The 23,328-nt window shown below is 33.1% G+C and overlaps 2 protein-coding genes across 2 annotated transcripts; one reads left to right on the top strand and one right to left on the bottom strand.

Moving 5' to 3' along the window:
- Window positions 1–487: 487 nt before the first annotated feature.
- LOC112013244 (probable aminotransferase TAT2) lies at window positions 488–6,847 on the bottom strand. The gene is made up of 7 exons (XM_024045631.2): window positions 6,478–6,847; window positions 3,625–3,964; window positions 3,319–3,537; window positions 2,670–2,729; window positions 1,615–1,770; window positions 1,441–1,534; window positions 488–960 (listed from the first exon to the last, which is right to left on the bottom strand). The coding sequence occupies exons 1-7, from the start codon at window positions 6,747–6,749 to the stop codon at window positions 842–844; spliced, it is 1,260 nt and encodes a 419-aa protein (XP_023901399.1). The 5' UTR covers window positions 6,750–6,847; the 3' UTR covers window positions 488–841.
- Window positions 6,848–21,387: 14,540 nt separating this feature from the next.
- On the top strand, window positions 21,388–23,324 carry LOC111987765 (BURP domain protein RD22; the record flags this gene model as incomplete). The annotated part of the gene is made up of 3 exons (XM_024019506.2): window positions 21,388–21,488; window positions 21,659–21,764; window positions 23,029–23,324. Coding segments are annotated over exons 1-3 (432 nt in total), but the record flags the coding sequence as incomplete, so codon positions are not given.
- Between the last annotated feature and the right edge of the window lie 4 nt (window positions 23,325–23,328).

The raw sequence follows: 23,328 nt of genomic DNA, 5'->3' as shown, positions 1-23,328 counted from the left end.
GAGGTACTCTCACAAACCCAAATTTCAAATATATCCAAATAGCTCTCTCTCACAAATACAAAACCAAAGAAACAAAGGTTCACAAATACCAAATACCAAATGCAAATTGCACAAAAACCAAAGAAAGAGGCACAAATCAAATCCAAAAGTTGCAACACACCAAGAGAGAACAAATTAACAAACCGCAGAACCAAAACCAAGCGGCAACAAACCTCTTTCACTATTCCAAATTGCAACCCACAAATATCAAAGAATCAAACGAAGAGAGAGCCTTTTTCTCACACACTCTCTCTTCTCACTCTTTAATTTTCCGTAGTAGCATTATACTTATATAGGAGACTTGAGTCGGCTAGAATATCCAAAACCAAGAAGGACTAGACCTTTTTTCTACACACAAAAAGAGAATCACTCCTATTCCAAAAGGAATTCCAAATCAAGTAGTAGACAAGACTTCTAATAGAGCTTGATAATTTCAAACAATAGTAACTCAAAAGGAATAAATTTCTTTCTTTATTCAAATCCAACAAAGAGTCGAGCTCCTAATTCAAGCCATATTAATTCTACAATACATTCAACTATATTACTGCAATTTCATCATAATGGAACAATCCAATGTCTTTTCATACATCCAACTTTTAATGGCACAATGTCATCACCGCATAAGATAAATATAGCAATTAAGCCCAAGCTGACTGAAAATGGTAACAAAGCCCCATCAGGCTTTAACCAAAGTTTAGACAATGAGCAAATGGATTTATTACCCTAAAAAATGGAGTATGAGATACAACGTGAACTTGTAGATCACCATCCTTCAATTTTATTGCTGCACACACAATTGAACCTATTCCTTCTTGGCATGCCTGTGGTAGAAGGCTTTTATTCTTCCAAGTCCATCTTCAAGCGCAGAATGCTCAACGGCAAATGTAATTCGAAGACAATTCTTAAGTCCAACAGTAACCCCTGGAAGCATAATACTGAGCAGCTAAGCAATCCTTTTTTTTTAAATAAATAAATAAAAAGAAGAAATTCTCTCTAACCGAGAATGCATACTAGATAAGAACGCAAACACCATGGTTATAAATTTAAGTGTGGCATTAGTTTTGGAGCAAGTTGAGAAATTAGAAAAGGCCTCTATTTGCTGCTAAGAAAATGTCAAAAATATGCTGGAGAAACATAAAGGTGCACACACACATACACAACAACGACAACAATAACAAAAAATATGTGTATATATATATTTGATAGTTGGGGAAGGGGGATTTGAATGCGGATGTTTTTGTTGAAAATATTAGGAGGTACCAGTTAAGCTACAAAGCTCAACATCAGTATTTACAAGGAAAGCAATCAAACAATCTTATGTATAAAAGTATTCTTAGTCACCAAAAAAAAAAAAAAAACTTATGAAAGTATTGGAAGAAGTCCAAATTGTTAAATTCTTACCTGGCAGAACAATCACGGATTCCTCCCTGGCCAACTTCATACAGAAGTCCACATCATCAATAATGCCTTCAAGCAGTGGTAGATTTAGCTTCACCTGTTATCAAAAAGGGGAAAAAAACTCTTCAAATGTTTATGTTGAAGCACAAGTCACATAGTTTGTATATACGTCCTTACCATTGCAACCATGGACCCTTCTGGTTTGTGTGGACAGGTCAGACAAGGGATTTCTTGAATTCTATCATATAAAATGTCTGCAGCTCCTCTAATTGTGGTTAGAATCTTTGAATAGAAATCCTCTTTTGTGTGCTTCAGGATTTGGGTAAGTGCCCCCTGAAAACGTAGAACATTTGTAAATTTTTGACTAGGTAAGGCAAGGAAATTAAAGAATAAAAGATGTTGGATTATATCCTAAATTTCTATTATAACAAAATCCATGAGAAAAACATATGCATGTCTCTAGGAGATGCCAAAAGAATATAAGATTTATGGATTAGAGAAATTAGATCAGCAACTTCAATAAGCCATCTCTCACCCATCTTTTATTAAATTGTATTCCCATTATTTGGATTTTCAACAACCATATGATTTATGTGGTTAAAAAAAAGGACAAAACTTATTACAGTACCTTAGATGCTGTTCCTTAAGTTTCCCCTTTTAAGATTTTGTTATATGGCTACTTAACTAAAAAATACATTTCCATCTCATGAGAAAAAAGCTACACGGTAGAATCATAAGAGAAAAATTTAAGGAGCAGTACCTAAGTTTTGTCCTATATAAAAAAAAAAAAAAAAACCACGTTTCAGATGTATTGCTTGGTTTATGTTAGAAATTAGGATGTTATTGCTAATCGATTAATTTTTTTTTTTGAAGGCTAATCGATTAATTTTTAGAAACTCCCAAAGTACGGTGAATGGTGCTTCCTATTCTCTCATTCATTGTGAGGTCCATTCATTAAATTCATGGTGGTGTCAATCCTAAATGTGAAAGGAAGGAGCATCATTTTACTATACTCTGAGCGTATCTAAGTATTTTCCTTACTAATCAGCTAATGCATTAATTACATTATTCTATCATCAGATTTTCTATTTAAAGCATGCATTAATTCATACAATTTGTATGTATAGTCTAGTAAGTTATACAAAATTAAAAGTTAGAAAATGTATTGCATTCATTTTCAAAATTTCTTTTTATTTAAAATATATTAGAACAAAGAAGTTAAAATTAGGTACCTGCATGTTTGTTGGGGGGTCGGTGGTGATGTCCAGAAAATTCTTCATGCACTCCACAAACTGGATAAAAGAAAACACAGTCTCTAGGTATGTAAAATACTTCTTGTTAATTAATGAATTAATCTCATTGCACAAGGAAAATACATTGTGAAAGTAAACAGGTATAAATCTTCAAATTCAGTTAATAATATAATCTATAATCAAAGAACCAACATTTGAGATCCAGGATTCTTGTAATCATTAGTCCAATCACTATTTATGTCCTTTCTTCTTTTTATTAATGAAGCAATTTCTTTACTTGTATGACTTGGATGTTTCACGTTTCTTGAAAAATGATTCGATTGATGGAAAATTGTATGATACTTATGCGTCTTCATTCAAACAAAAGGGTAACTTCATCCCCAAGGTACAAGACCAACACTAGGAACTCATCTTCTGTTTTTGTCTATAAGCAAGCATCAATAACCATAACTTGATAAGAGAACATTATCATTTACACTACATACACTGGTAGAAGTATAGGCAACATAACTACAAACTTACAAATGCAAGATTCTACCCCAGGAAAACATAAAATTATTGTAACTATAAATACTATGTCAAATATGGAAATTGTGATATAATGTAATGGAAAAGATGAAGCACCAACCCCTGATTGATGGAAGATGCCATTGGGGTCACTTGTCACAATCCACCCAATTCGCCAACCAGGAACAATCCATCTCTTTGCTATGGATCCAAGTGTTAGAACAGGTACAGTTGGTCCAAACACTCCCATGGGCACAAATGGATTACTTCCAAAAGCTAGATGGCCATAAACTTCATCAGAAATCACAAAAATCCCAAGTTTGCTAGCAGTCTCTGCAATCTAAGTAAACAAAAAGGCAACAATTGAAACTTTTAGTTAAATAGAAGAACCAGTAACCTTCAAAATTTAGATTACACATTGAACCACCTCTTTCAAATGTTGGTACGTGAAGACATTTCCACAAGGATTGCTGGGATTGATGATAACCATAGCAACTGTGTTCTCATCCGCAAGAGCTTCAACAGAATCAAGATCAACCTCCCAACCCTTTTCGGGTATAAGATCAAAGTGGCGAGCTTCAAGCTTACTACAACTCGCACGAGCTTCATACTGTGGATAACCTGGTCTAGGAAACAGAATGTTGGCATTTGGACGCGCAAGGACAGATACTACGATTTCTATTGCTTGGGTGCAACCAGCTGTGAGATACACATCATCTGGCGATAACTGGTATGGAAAATCTTTTGAAAGATATTCTGCAACAGCCCTGTAATGAAAATTAAGTTGAAAGTCTAATTATCAAATTGAAAGGATACCACTGCGCGCTCTGGGTGCAATGGTCATTCCATAAATATAAATACTTATGGGGTGTTAGGGGGGAGAAAGGCCGGGTTCAAATCTTTCGGAGAGAATTTCACCCACATATACACTTAAATTAGACTAGAGTAAAATTTATATTTTGTATAAGAAAAAAAAAAAAAATCAAATTGAAGGGATTGGTTTGAAAGTTTGCCAATCTAAGAACTCATTTTCAGAAGTTCAATAAACATCCACATTTTTATTCTAGTCGCATAATTATCAAATTGAAAGGTTTGGTTTGAAAGTTTGATATGATAAGAACTCATTTTAGTAGTTTAATAAACATCCACATTTTTATTCTTGTCACTCACTTCAATATCATTTAACCAGGACAGTTCTTATGTTGCACGTTTCTGATTCTATTTAGCACGCTGACTAAAACTAGATTTCAAAATCCTATTATTCACGATATGTTGGCCTGCAACTTGCCATGAGATGTGTCACGACTTTGTACAAGTTTTCATGTGGTCCTAGCTAGGTCACTTGTGACTCACTATATGCCCAATTTTGCCACGTGTCTATGCAGCTTTTTGGGGAATTAGAATTTAAAATTAGGTTGTGTTAACCGGCACCGTAAAGTGCCCTATAACATGCCACTTTATGTTAGAATTTTTGTCAATCACCCAGCTTTATATTAGTATTTTGCCAGGTTTATATGCTTTAGGGTTAGCTTTATATAATTTCTCTTATTTATCTAATTTTTTTATTAAATAAAACCTACATTATTTTAACCTTAACAAGCATTGTCATAGTGCTTGTTAGCATTTGCTTTTAAAATTTTCTAGGTGAGAAAGATATGCACAAATGCTCAAAAAAAAAAAAAAAAAAAGATATGCACAATAATCAAATGTGTGGTCCTAGGCATACAGGAAGGAACTTAAAAAAAAAAAAAAAAAAAAAAAAAATCAGTCCCAGACTACTTAAAAGAAGAAATGTATAATTTTTGAGGAAACGCCTAACCCAATTGAGCACGTGTGTGCTCATCATGGACTCTATTAATCTTTTCTTGATTAATGATTACCACAGTCTTTTTATTAAAAAAAAAAATTTAAATTTTAGATTTCTTATTCAACCATAAAAATTTTATTAGTTGAATTAGTTGGAATGCACACATTTTTCTTAAAAGTTGAAACTATTGATAAGCTAACAAAAATATAAAATATATTCCTTTGGCAAATCTTCACACGACTCTTTGAAAAAATCTGATGGTTACGATCAAAGTCGTTTTAAAACTTGCTAGTAAAACAAAATTGAATGGTGATGGAATCATTGAAAATAATATATTGCAAATCCTCGCAAAATTGAAAGGTAGCAAAGCAAACCTTGTCTCTAGTGTCCGCGGCGCTACCTACAAAGCCACTTTCTTTGTGCTTGCCACAATTGATTATAATTTTTTTTTTTATAAGAACAATTGACTATAATTTATAATCTCTTTGTGCTTCACCTAAAAGTCACATATGACCATTCAAAATTGACCATACAATGACAAAAAATCTCATCGTTTCAAGGCTTGAAAAGTTGAGAACCTTGAGATTCAGTACGTCCAGTCATTTTAACGACAGCGTACGTGAGATTCGACAAAACCCAACAAAATGTAATTTTTATACTAATTGACAATATAAATTTTTTTTTTTTTGTTTGTTTGTCTTTATTTATTTTTTTTTGGAGGAAAATTGACAATAGAATTTGATTAGTACTAAGCGCAGAATTCTCAAAACAACATTAAACTTATTGCCTTGATTTTAATTACACTAATTTTGTATTTTTTATTGTGTAAAAAATCAATTATAAAAAAAAACACACATTTTAATAACATGTAAAAAAAAATGCAAAATTGGCTCTTCCAAGCTAAAATATATATTATTTGGTGTTAGAAATATGTAATTAAATAATTAAATTTACTATAGTTTAAAAGGTTAAACTTTTGGAACCGTCCTTAAATTCGACAACGTATCAGAACGTGATAATTTAACTTTTATTTATAACGGCAATATTAATAAATAAAACACAAGAAAAGACGAATCATGAAACAAGATTTGGAGAGAGCATGAAACAGATTTGAAGAAAGAGAATTGCAAACCTCATAGAGACCAATTAAAAAAAAATGAAATGGAAATTGTTATAGGTGATTAAAATTAAATGCTAATCGTTTATTGGAAAGCCCAGTTGCATCCATGTCAGCTTCCACCTATCAGGTACGGTGCAGATGCAGCCACGAACTTTCTATATACAGTAATTAGACACTAAATGGAGAGATTTTTAAGTCTTGACTGTACGAGTGGTGATAATTTCTCATTGCGTATAGATGTTAAAATTGTCAAAACTAGATTAAGTTGGAAAATACAACTTCAGTTTGAGTGCGTTCGACTGTGTAAGTCAGTGTATGCAATAATAAGTAGCACAATATATATATCAACGTACCTCCTTGCCTCGGCAATACCGACTGTGGGAGGGTAACAGTTGAAGTTATAGGAGTAGGTAGCATCAGCAACAGCATCTGGGGCAACAGGGGTAGTTCGATAGCTCGGATACTCAGTTGGGTCAGCACGGCCGAGAGGAATGGTGGGTCGCTTATCGTCCTTGTTACGATTTGCCATCAGCTTGGTGAGAACACCACGGACGGAGATGGAGGAAGCGATTAACTCTGGGTTCCCTTGGAAACCCCATTTCTTGTGTCCGTTGATAACCTCCATAGCTAGCTTTTGGTGAAAGTGACAAAGTTGGGTTTGGGTATGTGGTGATCTAAAAGCTATAGTGGTCAGCTCAGCTATGATTTAAGTAAAGAATATGTCTGGTGACACACGTTTTGGCACAATAAATATTACAAATTCGTCACATAGTGTGATGTAGTTAGTAGAAGAATGCCTCCACATGAACTTACCATTACCCTTCGCCAACCAGCGAGTTGTGACATTTATTGTGACAAAATATGTGGCACTAGACTTACTCTTAAGTATACTAGACTTACTCTTAAGTATAGCAGTCGTTGAAAGATATACAGACACACAGTATACATATATGGATTTTATTAACATGCAACTCAGGAAACACATTAATAAACTATTTTAGTAAATTTTTTATGAAAAAATAAAAAAAAATAATTAACTGTTTTGACAGTTTTTTTAATTTTTCAAAATTTTTTTTCAAAATGAATGGTTAATGTATGCTCTAAACAAAAGCGACTCCAAAATTTTTGTATAGAGGGATCAATAAGAAACACTATCAATCCTACAAGCTATATATTTTTCAATATACACAATCATTCATCCACTGATCTCTTATTCAATTGCAAAGTTCATTCTTGATATATGTTTACAATTCTTTAATTTACAAGTTTACAATTCTTTAAATATTTCATAATTTTATTGTCCTTTAGCGTTAATGTATGGCCCACTCACATAGCCATCAACCACTCCACTCACAAGTCACAAGTCACAAATTCGGTCAAATAGTCAAATTACAAAAAATAATCTCATAACTCAAAATTTTATATCAAAACAATGCAAACACACACACACACACACACATATATATATATATTTGGTTTACGCCAACCCTATTCCGGGCAAATGTTAAGAAGCACCGCATAGTATTTGTTAAGGTTATATAAAAGTGGGTCCTATTTAATAAAAAAATTAAATAAATAAGATTGTGTTAATGGGTACCATAAGGTGCCCGTTAAGGCGTTAACAACAACTTTTGACTTTTTAAGTGTAGGATCAACTTTGTAGTTCAAAGTAGGGGTGTCCACGGGTCGGGCCAGGTCGGGTTTGTGCCCACCCCGGACTCGACCCGAACTTCACGGGTGGAAAAGATTTCAACCCGCAACCGACCCGTCAGCCGTTCCAGATCAATCGGGTCGGGTCATATCGGATATCGGGTGTGAATCGGTCGGTTTCAGGTTTTCCGATTTCGCCGGATTTTGGCCGAAATTTGGCCGGATCTCGTCAGATCTGGCCGGATCTAACGAGATTTGGCCGATGTTCCTTCGTATCTATGAAAATATGGACGAGATTTGGCCGAGATCTAACTAGATTTGGCCGAGTTAGAGTCGAACTTACCGGAGTTTGGCTGAGTTTGAGTAGATTTGGGCTAGATTCGCCAGATTTAAGCTTATTGGAGTGAAGATTTGACCGAATCTGAGTAAAGGAAGGCTAAACGTGGCCAGATCGGAGCTGAGAAGCCCAAACGTCGCCGGATTTCGGCCTTTCTTTGAGGTTTTGTCGGGAGGGTCGGGTAGATCGGGTTTTTGAGGACGGAAACCGCCACTCGACCCGCCGGGGTCGGGTTCTGAAGATTGGGACCCGTCACCGACCCGTCGGAGGTGTCAATCCGGCCGTGACGGGTCGGTTCCGGTCGGGTTGGTCGGTTCCGGCGGGTCATCGGGTACTTTGGACAGCCCTAGTTCAAAGTATGCTATAATGTACTTGAGTCAGGCAAACTCCTGTTCATTTTTGAAAGAAACAAATTTATCCCAGAGATAAAGAGAAACACAGTAATGCAATGCAACAAACATGAAAGATAGAAATATAATCCATTTAACATCAGCACATGACATTTGGGATTATAAAAAATAGCATGATTATTTTATGAAGCTTTTCAACTGACAAGCAGAGGGGAAATATTAACTTTGTTAAATGCATTCAAGGTTGCTTTGCATTGAATGATTGTCTTGTATATATGGAGGTAGTCAAGGTCAACTCTACAAAACCCTAATATGCATGTTAATTTAATCTCTTCACGAAAGTACTGTTTGCTTCATACAATGACTAAGGTACTGTGTGCTTCATACAGTAGTGCGGCATGTGATCTTTCTATTATGTATTGTTAATTAATAGTTTTCATTCACAAGGCTAGGTGCCGAAAGATTTCGCAAAATTTTAAGAGGCTAGGTGCAGAAAAAAACAGTGGAATATGCGATCAACATAAAAAAAAAAAAAAAAGAAAAAAAAGAAAGGAAATTAAACATTTCCAGTTGGTCATTCTCTCTAATTTTGGTCCATGGACCAATAGGGATTTATACAAGATTTTATATAATAGTGGATATATATACTACCTAACATAAGTTGTTCACTCTATATTGACTAATATTCTTTAGCGTGTTGCAATTGAAATGAGTCATTACTTTGACTAAACGGTAGATTATGTTTATCATTCTCCATAGCTGCATGTGACCTTAAGATAGTAACATATATAATTCTTTGCATGCTAGCTTGTTGAAGTACTATTTGGGCTTTACTTATGAAGGGGCTCTCGAGATTCATGAAAATTTGTAAGACAATGATCTATTGATTTAAATTCTAATGAAAAGGCATTGAGATAATAAAAAAAATATAATATGAGATGTCTTCTTCTTTTTCTCCTTTTCTTTTCTTTCTTAATTTTTTTTTTAAAATTTGTGTCTAATTGAACTAAATACATTCACAAAAATTACAACTTATTGGTGCTGGTAGTGAACCTACATAAAAATTAATAATAACTTGTTAACTTAATAGTTGTGAGAAATTTTGTGCCTCCCTTCAAAATTTCATAATATATATATTTAGACACTCAAAAATAAGAGTTCCTCTCTCTTGCTCCCTCCCCTCAAGCAAGGTTGGAACCTCAAAATAATTAAGGAACTCCCCATCCCCTCCACACACAACCCCCCCCCCCCCCCCCCAAAAAAAAAAAACTTGTCTAATTGAATTGATGCATGCATTCACAAAAATTACAACTTATTAGTGCAGGTAGTAAACCTATATAAAAATCAATAATAACTTGATAACTTAATAGTTGTGAGAAATGTTGTGCTCTCTTCAAAATTTATAATATTTATATTTAGACGCTCAAAAATAAGAGTTTCTCTCTCTTACCCCCTCTCCTCAAGGTTGGAACCTCAAAATAAGGAATCTCCCCCCCCCCCCCCCACTCCCAAAAAAAAAAAAAATATCAATTGAGTTTGAGTTGCCCAATGACAGAGATATATATAAGTAATTTTTTTAGATGTCCCTTAATTTTTTTATATGTCCCTTAATGTTTTCTCTTACATCTTTTAACTTGTTCGAGAATATGTGTCCTTAAGATATATTTGTATGTATTTATGTGTCCTTAAGATATATTTGGGGAATGTTTGTTTTGCTAAGAATCTCTATTCTTGTTGCAGTTATGTTGAGATTAGAACTTTTAAAAACTATAGCCGCGTTTTTAAGATGTGGTTGTAGCTGTCCCCTACAGAAAATGCAGCCATTGGTCTTGGCCTATAATTGCATTTGTAAAAACGCGGCTTAAAAAAACACAGCTATAGGTTGGATTGACCTATAGCCACGTTTTCAAGACCTATAGCCGCGTTTTTAAAAACATGACTATAGGACCCTTTTTTTTTAGTGAATCAAAATGACGCTCCTAAGGTATGGTGGATTACTGGATTTTCAAAAAATTACACTTCTATGTATGGAAGGGTTTTATAGATGAACAAAATTTAGCTAAAAAGTTGGTTGTAGCTTACTTAATAAAATATACATTATTACATATTTTGAAAATCTAATCATTGAATTGCATTTTCTTTACGCTATTAATAGACATGTCAAATTTTGTGTCAATCGGATATTATTTACTATATGATCTATAATCTTATATTTTGTGCATAATTTTAAACTACAAAAACTTGCAATTTAAACAATTTATTGATAACATAGCTATTGATATTTAATTTTCTAAAAATTTTGCAAGTATGAAGAATGTAACAAGAAGATGTAATCTAATGGTGGTTTATCAAAATTCACATTCAATAAAAAGATATTGAGTTTATAACCAATTTTGTAGCTAAATTTGTTCTTTATAGATTGGATTGAGAATTGTAAGATCATACTTTTGTTTGAAAAATAAAAGCAAAATAATAAATGATGATGATGATGATTTTTTAAATAAAAATAATGATGGTGATAATTAAATATACATTTATGGAAAAAAAAATAGTTCTCACCCTTTTTTATAAAGAACTTTATCCTACTTTCTCACTTCTTTACAAATTAAATACATATGTCTTACCAAATATATTCTCTTGTTAACTAAACGGTAGTCTTAATGGGACAACAATACAAATAATCTTAAGACGTAAGCACTATTAAGTGGAGTTGTTAGCCCATGAGATAAAATATTATAAGTTTAGGTCTTTACTTGCACTAATTGCAACGCTCCTCCAAGGACACCTATGTGATGGGTTTATGGGTTTAGACTTGAAAAATGTATCATAGATGTGAAGGTTTTAAGTTTTTTATCCATTGGTAGTGGAGGCTCTAGGAATTTTTTTCTAGGGTAGCCATAAGAAACTTAAACTATACAAAATTTAATTTTACACACAAATTTTTTAAGAGTTATATTACACGGTCATGAAATAGTATAACAAATGATCAGTTTATATTGATTTGTATGTAAGCAGGTGCAATTCCATGTTTGATTTTTTACAATAAATAATACAATGAACTCCTTTGTGGGGTCATAAAGTCCAATGATATGCATCCACTTTCTATACTGGGCCTAAGGTCCATGATGAGACTCATAATCACATATAAAGAAGCAATGGTAACCATGGCAGCCTAGGAATTGTGCCGAGGACAATTCCGTCCTTGGCTAGTGAAGGACGAGGTGATATCAAGAATATAAACTAATAATCAAGCTTTTTTTTTTTTTTTACACAAAACACCACATGAATTAGAAGCTAGAACTATAAGATGAAAGACTTTTAGTACGTCTAGAATCTAGATGTAGATTTTTGCTAAAAGCCTATTGGTTTATTAACAAGTATAAAACTTTGATAGAGGACTTTAGGTGTAGTATATTAATTGAATTTAAGCATTTGGTTATTTTGAATTTAACTATTAATGAAAAATATAGCACTATATATGTCTTATTGGTAAATGAAATGAAAGGTTTAAATTTAATTGAAGAATCTACTGTATTGTACCTACCTAAAAAACTAGATAAATTTTATTTAAGATAAGAGATTGTCACTATTATGACACACCAATTAAAATTTTCCATCTCATTAATTATGAAATTTGTTGTGTTGTTAAATTTATTGTTGTTAATTTGTTAAGGTTAGTTAAAATATAATTGTATCTAAAAGATTTAAACCTTTTTTTTTAGTTAAAGACAAAAATAAAAAATAAAAAGCTATACATAAACAATTAAATAATGATAAGATACTACAAGTTTACTATAGAAATCTTACAAACCGACATGTCTTTAATCAAAAAAGTTAATTAAGATATTTATTTGTCATTTTATTTTATGCAAAAAGGGATGTTTTATTTATTTAGATATAGTTCATGTTTCGTAGAAGGTCACTCTTTAATAAGAGTTCTTAGTTTCATTCCATTTATTTATTTATTTTGCTAGACCACAATATTATTAAGAAGAAGAAGAAGAACACACGAGGATCTCTCCTCCAGGCCTTCGTAACTGAAGGTATGAGAGATGAATTATCATGTAATAATAGTGATTTTGTAAGGTAAGCAATGGCTATGACATGGGCTATCATGTTTAACTTGCTTCCCTATTTATTTATTAGTTGTTAAGTGACATAAATTACCTTCATTATTAAGTCAGTTTGTAAGCGATTTGCATAGTAAAAATATGTAGTAATTTTAACATTTTCCTAAGCAAATAATTAAAAAAATTAAAAGAAAAACCTCTTGCCAAAGCTCAAAATTGTTTTTTGCAACTTTCAGGTCGTAAGAAATCACTAGAAGTATATTATAGAGATGTTAGTGAAAAGATGCAAGAGAGGTCCTCTCAGATTCGAAGTACCAACCAGGCTGGAGAAGATCACTGAGGGCTTTAGGCATTGGAGTGTTTGGCAGCATGGAGTTCCAGTACTTTTCAGGAGGCACAGCAGCATGGCTTGCCACCAGTGCAACCTGCAACACATAAAGTCACGTTATGTTACATAAAAATACTCGAGAAAAAAAAAAGTTATTGAAATCATGGACATATGAACTCTCTTGGAACTTTATAAGCTCTGAAATAAAAGAGAGTTTGAAAGAGAGATTATTATGTCTAGATGGGTGCAAGATATTATAAAACTTACAGCGAGAAAAGCGAGAATGTGTAGATGCATCTTGGTTTATTATATATATATATATATATATAGAAGGCTCGTATAGACAAGTAAAATAATCCTAATTTTGTACAAATATTATAAGAATTAACATAAGCATAAATAGATCAAAAAACCTCTTCATTGAGGCATTACTAAACCACATTTCTTTTGCATACAAAGTCAAATCATAAGAAAAATATCTTAAGAAAGGCTATCGATGCCTATGAAATAGGAATGGTAATGGGGCGAGGTGGGTCCGAAGGATGGGGTCTTCACTCCCGCCCTGCATGGTTTTGTCTTGCCCTATCCTTGCCCCACCCCGCATGATGGTGAAAATTTTCTTGCTCCATCCCCTCTCCTTAGGGCCCCATGAAACCTCACCTCACCCCATAAAACTCTACTTCTTGTTAATTTACCCACAACTATTACAATTTTTTTAATAAAATCTGTTTTGTTAATAAAAATATACTTGAAATTACAAATAAATTTATCCCATTAAATCAAACTAATTTTTAGCAAAAATTGAATAATATCACAATAAAAACAAAAATCTCATAATACAAAATCAATGATTCAATAGTATATAAATTTGCTTCTAATAAAGATAAAAGAAAATGTTAAAATTGGTACTTTATTTCCAACCTTACTAGGAAAAAAAAAAAAAAAAGAGAGGCAAAGAGCCATGTTGGGTTGAATAAAAATAAACTAATGATATGTTTGTTTAAATATTAGGGTTTTAAGATATGAAAATTTTACAATTTAACCCTTATCAACATGGAGCGAGGCAGGGTGGATCTAAAAAGTCTAAACTCATCCCCACCCCACCACTTTTACAGGACGGGAAAACTAACACGGGACAGATGGGGAGGGGCGGGGCAAAAGTACTGTCCCTACTATGAAAGGTCATCAATGCACCCACATCACATTGATACAAGAATCTGTACTTTAAAATTAAAATAGTTACAATACAATGACATTCCATCTTTTGCCACATAGATAGGATTTTTACACATGATTTTCACCCTCACAAAACTATAATCCTTACACTAGAACCAGTAGGATTCTCCCCCCTCCTCTCACCATGCAGACTACTGGATTTGAATCCACAATATTTGTTTCATACAGATTTTCATCATTCCAAGGCATATGCATCTCTATGATTAATTTACTAGGGACCGGCTCTCCTTCGGTTCAAATTTCTACTGTTTCCTCATGTTTTTATTTGAAGGTGAAAGTCCCTACATTTTGGTATCACAGTCAATCAGGGACGGACCCAGGTGCAGGGCAAAGGGGGCCCGGGCCCCCCTGGGTCCAAAAAAAAAAAATTTAGTATGTAAAATTTAAAAAAAAAGGTTTGGACCCCTTAGTTTTTAGCTTGGGTCCCCCTTGGTTTTTAGCTCAGGGCTCCCAGCCAGCCAGCCAGCCAGCCCAAGAGTTTTCAAAAGCCCATGAAAATCTTAAAAAATATATATATATATATTGTATAAATCTATTTATAATAATAATAATAATATAATATAATTATAATAATGTGGTTTATATTAGAATATTAGATTATCTATTTATATCTGATAATAGTAGGAGGACAAATAATTTTTTAATTGTTTGATTTGATCTAATTGCACTTAAATAGTAATTTGCACCTCATTGTTCACACTTTTTTTAACAAAAATTATTGTATAAATCTTCAAAATTTCATACCTATTAATCAATTTTTTATCTTAAATGCTGAAACATTAGATGTAATTTCTTAGAAAAGCTCTAAAATGTAAAAAGGTAAGTTCAAACCTATTAACCTAAGCACAAATAATTTAGTACAGTGAAAAAAATGTAGGCACAAGTTTACTTAAAATTAGTTTGTGAAATAAAGTAATTTAATTTTGGCCATAATTTGGGCCAAATTAACTTGAGTTTTTTGCATTTTGAGCCAATGTAGGCTTAACCTATTAACACAATGTAGGCATAACTAACTTGCTCCTTCTAAGAAAATTTCCTGGCTCCGCCAGTGACTATATGGATGTGCGTTTGAATTTTTTTTTTTTTTTTTTCGCTTATCTCTGGCCCCCCCTAGCTTGAAATCCTGCGTCCGTCCCTGCAGTCAATTTGATCTCTACCGTTAACTTACTAAAAAAAATGCTTACGTGGTAGACGGTTTGCACAGTTAACATGTTTAATATTAAAATATTAAATAAAATGCTTATGTGTCTAAATTTTAGTGGCTGAAGTTACCACATCCATGCTTAAATGGCCAAAAAATAGCCACATCAGCTTTTAAAAATATTTTTTCTTTTTTACCGATTTTTTTTTTTTTTCCTTTTCTCTAGTTTTGCACTTTTATCTTTTTCTTTTAGAAATCCACAAAATCGCAAGAACGCATCTGAATCCATTTTTCTTATTTTTCCTTTAGCTCATCTCTAAATCTTCATTTCTCTCGCTCTCTCTCATCTTTTGTTATCTCTTATTCATGGCCAAAGAACCCAAATCCCAAATTTAAACTAAACCCCAAACCTTACCCAAATCTACCAAACCACTCATCTTCATCTCCACCTCTCTTTTAATTTCTGGATCAGACGGTCGAGTTGTGGTCATGAATCAGACTCCGTGGTGGTTGTGCTGGACGGTTGGGTTGTGAAGAATCTGGGTTTGGTGAATCCCATTGGAGTGAGCCTCCAAAACGGCAAGGTTTTGGAGGGAGGGAGGATTGTGGGGCATGGCTGAGTTCACAACAGAGGTTGCGGCGGCCGACAGAAAGAGAAGATAATGGTGGTCGGAGAAAGAAGATACTCTTAAAAAGTGTTTATTAGGAGAGATGGAGTTGGTGGAGAACAAAGAAGAAGAGGCAAAGAGTGGAGGTGCTCCTGCCGTACCCATTGAATTTGGAGACACAGAGAGACTTCAAAGTTCAAAGTTTAAATTAAAAAAAATAAATCGGTAAAAAAAAGAATATATTTTTAAAAGCTGATGTGGCCATTTTTTTGCCATTTAAGCACTGATGTGGCAACATCAGCCACTAAAATTTAGACACATCAGCATTTTATTTAATATATTAATATTAAGCATGTTAACTGTGCAAACTATCTTCCATGTAAGTATTTTTCACTAGTGAGTTAACGGTAGGGACCAAATTAAATGCAAGTTGAAAATAACAAATATCAAACTGACTGCTACCAAAATATAAGGACCAAATTGATTGTGATATCAAAATATATAGACTAAAATAGTGTTTTCGCATTTATCTGAATGTAAGACATGTGCCAAAAAATATCCAAGGCTCAAAACAAGCCACCTAGAAGAAACCCAATTTATTATTCTCTCAACAACCAACCTCCCTTATCAAACCTGCCGGACCGTCCCACAGCAAACCTTTTAGACCATGTGATTCACATGGAGTTCAAATCTTCTGTCCCACTTTTCCTGCTTTACTCTATACTCTACTAATAAATACTTACCACATGTTCATCTAATTAATTAAATATTATCATTATTGACTTATTAATCCTACAGTTATTAATTAATAGTATCACGTAGCAAGTATTTATTAGTAGAGTATAGAGTGGAGCAAGAAAAGTGAGACAAAAGATTTGAACTGCCCTTTAACAAAAATAATTATCACATATTTCACATACATCATACATATAGCAGACTTTCTCACAAGTAGTAGGTTCCGCTCATATCTAAGACGAGATACTATCTCCTCCAAATAAACCATTGAAAAGGACAAAAATTAACCTCGCAAAAGATATGTAATTTAAAAACTTTAGAATCTGTTTGATAGATGTGCTTTTTTTTTTTGAAGTGTTTGATAGATGTACTTAAACAATAATTTTCAGTTTTTAAATAATATTACATAATTTTTATACTTTTTTACTCATATATATTTTCAAAAAAAATATAAATAACGTTATTAAAACAACATTATCAAACAGGCTTTTAATTATTGTTGTATAAGTTGAAAACACAATTTTAGTTATAATTTATGGTTCCAGTTAACTCAACTGGTAAAGTCTTTGATAGTTGAATAAGAAATCTGAAGTTCAATCTCCACTTACACTAAAAACTTATTGGTATCTTGGTTTGATGATAAAGAGTTATTATTAAAAACTTACACCTTAAATTAAAATTTTCTCCAAAAAAATTATAATTTTATATCTTAATGAATACATTAAAAAGAAGTAACCGAATCAGTCCAGCGCTTCTGTGGATACATTGAAATTTGGATAATCATCAAATAAATGCCACGTATCCACGTTTCAATGCCCCCATTAAAATAGGGAGGAGTGGCTAAAGAGAGGGGAGGGGATTGCTGTTGAAGCGACATTCGGTGGTAATGACTAATGATAATGTCTTGCAGGTCCACTCTCCAACATAAATGAATGGACAAGATTGATTAGAAGCTTAGAACAATCGGATACCACAAGCTAGGTGCGATTAGAAAATTTGAATTCCATGAGTGTCAATGAAATTGCACGAAATTATGGGACGGGTTATATGATATATATATATATATATATAACACTTGGCTAAAAGTAATTTGATTAATCAAATTATGGGTCTATTTAAATATTGTTTACATTGCTGAAAACACTGTAACAAAATACTAATTTTTAAAAGTGTGAATAGTACAATGAGACCCAAAAATGCATAATTATGTGCATTTTTGCATTTTTTGCTGGATCGTAAACAGTGTTATGGAACCCAACCAAAACACAAAACGCAAAATAATTTGCATACAAATGCACGCTAAGTGTCCCATTGTTAAGGAGGACCACAAACTACACTTGACAAAGACGTGAACAAAAATCTAATTTCATTTTCTCAGTGCTAGCCCTAAAATCCCTACCTCTTCTTTTTTTATTAATTTAAATATTATTGTTAATTATTTCCTTCAGTGCGATTATAAGGGTATTGAGTCCAGGAGCTCATTATCTATATATTTATTTAGCCTAAGGCCCAATCCGAGAACGAAGGGTCGTCCAAGGAGGAATAAACATTGTCAGTAGAATCCACGTTAGTAGATGAAGAAGTCAGTTTTAGTCATAAGGGCCCAGAAGGGTGGGCCCAGGATGAATGCCTCATCGGCTAACCAAAGCCGAGGTCGAAGAAGTAGTCTACCGTCCAGGGGAACGTTCCAGGAAGTCCTGTTGGAACGGATAAGTATTACAGAAACATAGGACAAAGGAGGGGTCCTAAAATATTTAAGGAGAAGGCTGCTACCACCGCATTGAATGTTCTGCAGCTAACTTTCTGGCTGCATTAACGTAGAGAAGACCCTTGAACAGTACTGCATTGGTTGCCTCAACGCACAGAGGGCCTGAGAGGTGTTCGATGGGACAAGCACTCAAATAGTAGCTTGGATGATCAACAAGTAGAGGGTCAAAATTGTCTAAAGAGAACTATATAATGGAAAAGACCCTCCATAGTGAAGGGGATCGAGAAATTAAAGGAAAAAGACTATAGTAATTAAGAGTTGCATTTGTAACCAAACTTGAGAGAAATATATAAGAACTGATTTCTTCGGACTATGCCGAGGACAATTTTCTTTAGTACAAACTTGTCTATTTTCATTCTCTTGTGATCTGAATCTACTTTAGTGACTGTCTAATTCATTAAGACCCAGTTTTTCTAACTCACTCTCTACAAATTCATTGTTTTGAGCTTTTTGGACTGAAGTCCATCCACCTTGTGGGCTAGGGACTCAAATTTGGTCCTTACAGCGATCATCAAGTATATATAGAACATTGTCATTAAACCAAAAAATTAAACTAGATTTTTTTTTTTTTTTACTTTCTTTTCAATTTGAAGTTTCTTTTAAAAAAGTAAAATTACAAGGTATAAAAGTGGGTAATGTTTATGTATTTTACATGCATGGACGAAACCCTAAATATCTCCTTACAAGTTCCAACTATATATAAGAGGAATAACCCTAAACAATAGGACTATTAGGTTGTATTTGTCACCATCGATCTCACGGAATGGGATAGTGAAATGTAAAATAAAATAAAAATTGGTCATTTAAATTTTTATCTGTGAGTTCCAATTAGCTCAACTGATAAAGTTTATTATTATTGAATAAAATATATGAGTTCAATCTCCGTCTACAATTCCCTCAAAAAAAATATAAAATGACATAGTATTAAATACATTTTTAGGTTTATAATATCTAATCTAAAGATTTTGAATTATGAATTAGAATCTATTTCAAAGGAAAGAGAATGCTTTATCCCCATCCTAGTATTGAAGAACTGAAAGAAGAGTTCAATGATCCTACCAGGAATTCCCTTTTTTATGGCTCGTTTACTTTCCTGGCAAAAAAAGTCAGAACGAAGGAAAGTCGACATAAAATAAATATGATCCCATTTAGCTTTGATTACATCGCATAAAGTACTCACCGAATTTAGAGCATGAGAATTGACACAAAAGTCCAAAACTACAAATCACGTTTGCATGAATTTATGCATGCATATATCTTGAGAACTTTCTCCACAACTTTAGGTGAACTGAACCACCATATATAAATGTTATGTATAAGCATTAAAATTTAACGACTTATTTTCATTACTCTCTGTGGGCAATATGACTAATATCTCTAAAACATTTTCCGTTATTTATTATTAAGGTAATTTATGTGCAAACATAATAATTAGGAAGATGAATTTGATTATCATCCCTATCATACTCAATTCTTTTTCTTTTTCTTTTTCTTTTTTCTTTTTTTTTTTTTGACTGAAAAGGTAGACTATCTGACTATCATACTCAATTCCGAAATGCCTATAAGACACAAGGGATGTGAATTATCCACAAACGCACACACAAAAAAGAGACATAAATGAAGTGTGTTCTTGGATATATTGATGTGTTTTGCTATGCTATTTTCAGATTGTGCACACTAATTAATAAATTGTTGACATATTGAGCTATGAGTCTTGTAACTTAACGACATCATTTGTTCTCGAACAAAATCATGTGTCATATGACTCATATTAATATTGTGTTCCACTTTATGTTTTAACAATTGCAATATATCATGTATCTGATTTTTGTTTTCTATTTTAAACTTTAGTTATTTTATAAGAAAATAGGAAAAAAGTGACAGAAAGTGATTGAGGGAATATAAAGTGAAACAAAGTTAGGGCCAAAGATTTTTATTTGTTTGCTCTCTTTTATAATGAGAATCATAAGGTTCAAATTCTCCTCATCTTATTGTAACTATTGAATGATGATAATAATAATAATTATAATAATAATTATAATAAACCCCTAATCAATTGATAACATCATGTTGTTGAAATTTGAAAATCGATTGAAAAAATAATAATCAATATATATTTCTAAATATTATGTTGTTGAGGAAAAAAGGCAACTGATATTGTTCATGTAACATTGTTGTCCCTAAGTCCTAACCTCTCTAAATGGCGATATGTCAACAAGCTTTTAAAAGCCGTAAAAAAGCATATAAATCTATTGGGTCGACCGCCAGACCTGTATAGTATAACCTGATTATGAGAGATGATGACGACTCGCAACCCCCACTGATCCATCATAAATTCGGTGGTTGTTTGTTTAGTTTGTTTGATGCAATTATTGATGCAAAAGTCCCATGTAATTGAAACTTGTAAGTGAGTGAAACAGGCCCAACCGTCCAAGCCATGAGGCAGTGACAAACGTCTTCATGTTTTCACTCACTCAGTGCACACTTCAATATTGCACACAACCATACCCGCACTATTAAGTCACGATTTCAGCGTGAAAAGTGTTTGTACAGTTATATGCAACAATTTGTATGAAATAAACACTACTCATTAAAGTCACAATTTTAATGCAAAATATATATACAGTTGTGTACAATCAATTTGAAATAAACAATAGTTATTAGACACGTACTTTCAAGTCACAGTTTAAGTGTGTATGTATAATTGTGTGCAACAATTTGTGTGAAATAAAAAGTTAGCCCTTGAAGTCACGATTTTAATGCAAGGCGTGTGTGAGAACAGTTGTGTGCGACTGGTGTGAAATAAACATTGGTTATTGAAAAATATACAAAATCAGCTAGAAAACAATCTTATTCTCTTTGGATACTGTTGTACTGCCCGACTCTCTCTTGCTCTCTCTCCACCTGTCCCAATTGACATAAATGAGTTTGAAGTAAGTGAGCCATGGGCAGTTGAAGTAGTTAAGCCGCCTGCGTCTGTAGCTACTAAATTACTGTATCTTTTCAAGAACAATTTCCCTTATAAATTTGCAACCTTGTTGCTCTTCTTTCCAAGTACTAAGCTCAGCATTCAGCTTTTTCTCTCTACTAAAAATCCAAAGCTAAACCAAGATGCATCTACACATTCTCGCTTTTCTCGCTGTAAGTTTTATAATATCTTGCACCCATCTAGACATAATAATCTCTCTTTCAAACTCTCTTTTATTTCAGAGCTTATAAAGTTCCAAGAGAGTTCATATGTCCATGATTTCAATAACTTTTTTTTTTCTCGAGTATTTTTATGTAACATAACGTGACTTTATGTGTTGCAGGTTGCACTGGTGGCAAGCCATGCTGCTGTGCCTCCTGAAAAGTACTGGAACTCCATGCTGCCAAACACTCCAATGCCTAAAGCCCTCAGTGATCTTCTCCAGCCTGGTTGGTACTTCGAATCTGAGAGGACCTCTCTTGCATCTTTTCACTAACATCTCTATAATATACTTCTAGTGATTTCTTACGACCTGAAAGTTGCAAAAAACAATTTTGAGCTTTGGCAAGAGGTTTTTCTTTTAATTTTTTTAATTATTTGCTTAGGAAAATGTTAAAATTACTACATATTTTTACTATGCAAATCGCTTACAAACTGACTTAATAATGAAGGTAATTTATGTCACTTAACAACTAATAAATAAATAGGGAAGCAAGTTAAACATGATAGCCCATGTCATAGCCATTGCTTACCTTACAAAATCACTATTATTACATGATAATTCATCTCTCATACCTTCAGTTACGAAGGCCTGGAGGAGAGATCCTCGTGTGTTCTTCTTCTTCTTCTTAATAATATTGTGGTCTAGCAAAATAAATAAATAAATGGAATGAAACTAAGAACTCTTATTAAAGAGTGACCTTCTACGAAACATGAACTATATCTAAATAAATAAAACATCCCTTTTTGCATAAAATAAAATGACAAATAAATATCTTAATTAACTTTTTTGATTAAAGACATGTCGGTTTGTAAGATTTCTATAGTAAACTTGTAGTATCTTATCATTATTTAATTGTTTATGTATAGCTTTTTATTTTTTATTTTTGTCTTTAACTAAAAAAAAAGGTTTAAATCTTTTAGATACAATTATATTTTAACTAACCTTAACAAATTAACAACAATAAATTTAACAACACAACAAATTTCATAATTAATGAGATGGAAAATTTTAATTGGTGTGTCATAATAGTGACAATCTCTTATCTTAAATAAAATTTATCTAGTTTTTTAGGTAGGTACAATACAGTAGATTCTTCAATTAAATTTAAACCTTTCATTTCATTTACCAATAAGACATATATAGTGCTATATTTTTCATTAATAGTTAAATTCAAAATAACCAAATGCTTAAATTCAATTAATATACTACACCTAAAGTCCTCTATCAAAGTTTTATACTTGTTAATAAACCAATAGGCTTTTAGCAAAAATCTACATCTAGATTCTAGACGTACTAAAAGTCTTTCATCTTATAGTTCTAGCTTCTAATTCATGTGGTGTTTTGTGTAAAAAAAAAAAAAAAGCTTGATTATTAGTTTATTACACGCTGATTTGTATGGAGTGTGTGCACGTTAATCACACTCACTAACTAAAGTCTTTCATCTTATAAGTTCTACTTCTAGCTTCTAATTCATGTCGCTAACCTTGCAGGCCTGATCGATGACAAAAGCACTTCAGTCGATGTAGGGAAGGGTGGCGTAAACGTTGATGCAGGAAAAGGAAAGCCCGGAGGCACCTCTGTCAATGTTGGGAAGGGTGGTGTAAGTGTGAATACTGGTAAAGGAAAGCCAGCTGGTGGCGGCACTCACGTCGGTGTTGGAGGCAAAGGAGTTGGAGTGCAAACTGGAAAAGGAACCAATGTGGGTGTTGGCAAAGGAGGAGTATCAGTGAGCACAGGCCACAAGGGAAAGCCTGTGTATGTTGGAGTAAATCCAGGGAAAAGCCCCTTTA

This window comes from Quercus suber, unplaced genomic scaffold, assembly GCF_002906115.3.
Source record: "Quercus suber isolate HL8 unplaced genomic scaffold, Cork oak 2.0 scaffold_69, whole genome shotgun sequence".
In the NCBI taxonomy this organism is placed as follows: Eukaryota; Viridiplantae; Streptophyta; class Magnoliopsida; order Fagales; family Fagaceae; genus Quercus; species Quercus suber.
This window is presented reverse-complemented; position numbering and strand designations above follow the sequence as displayed.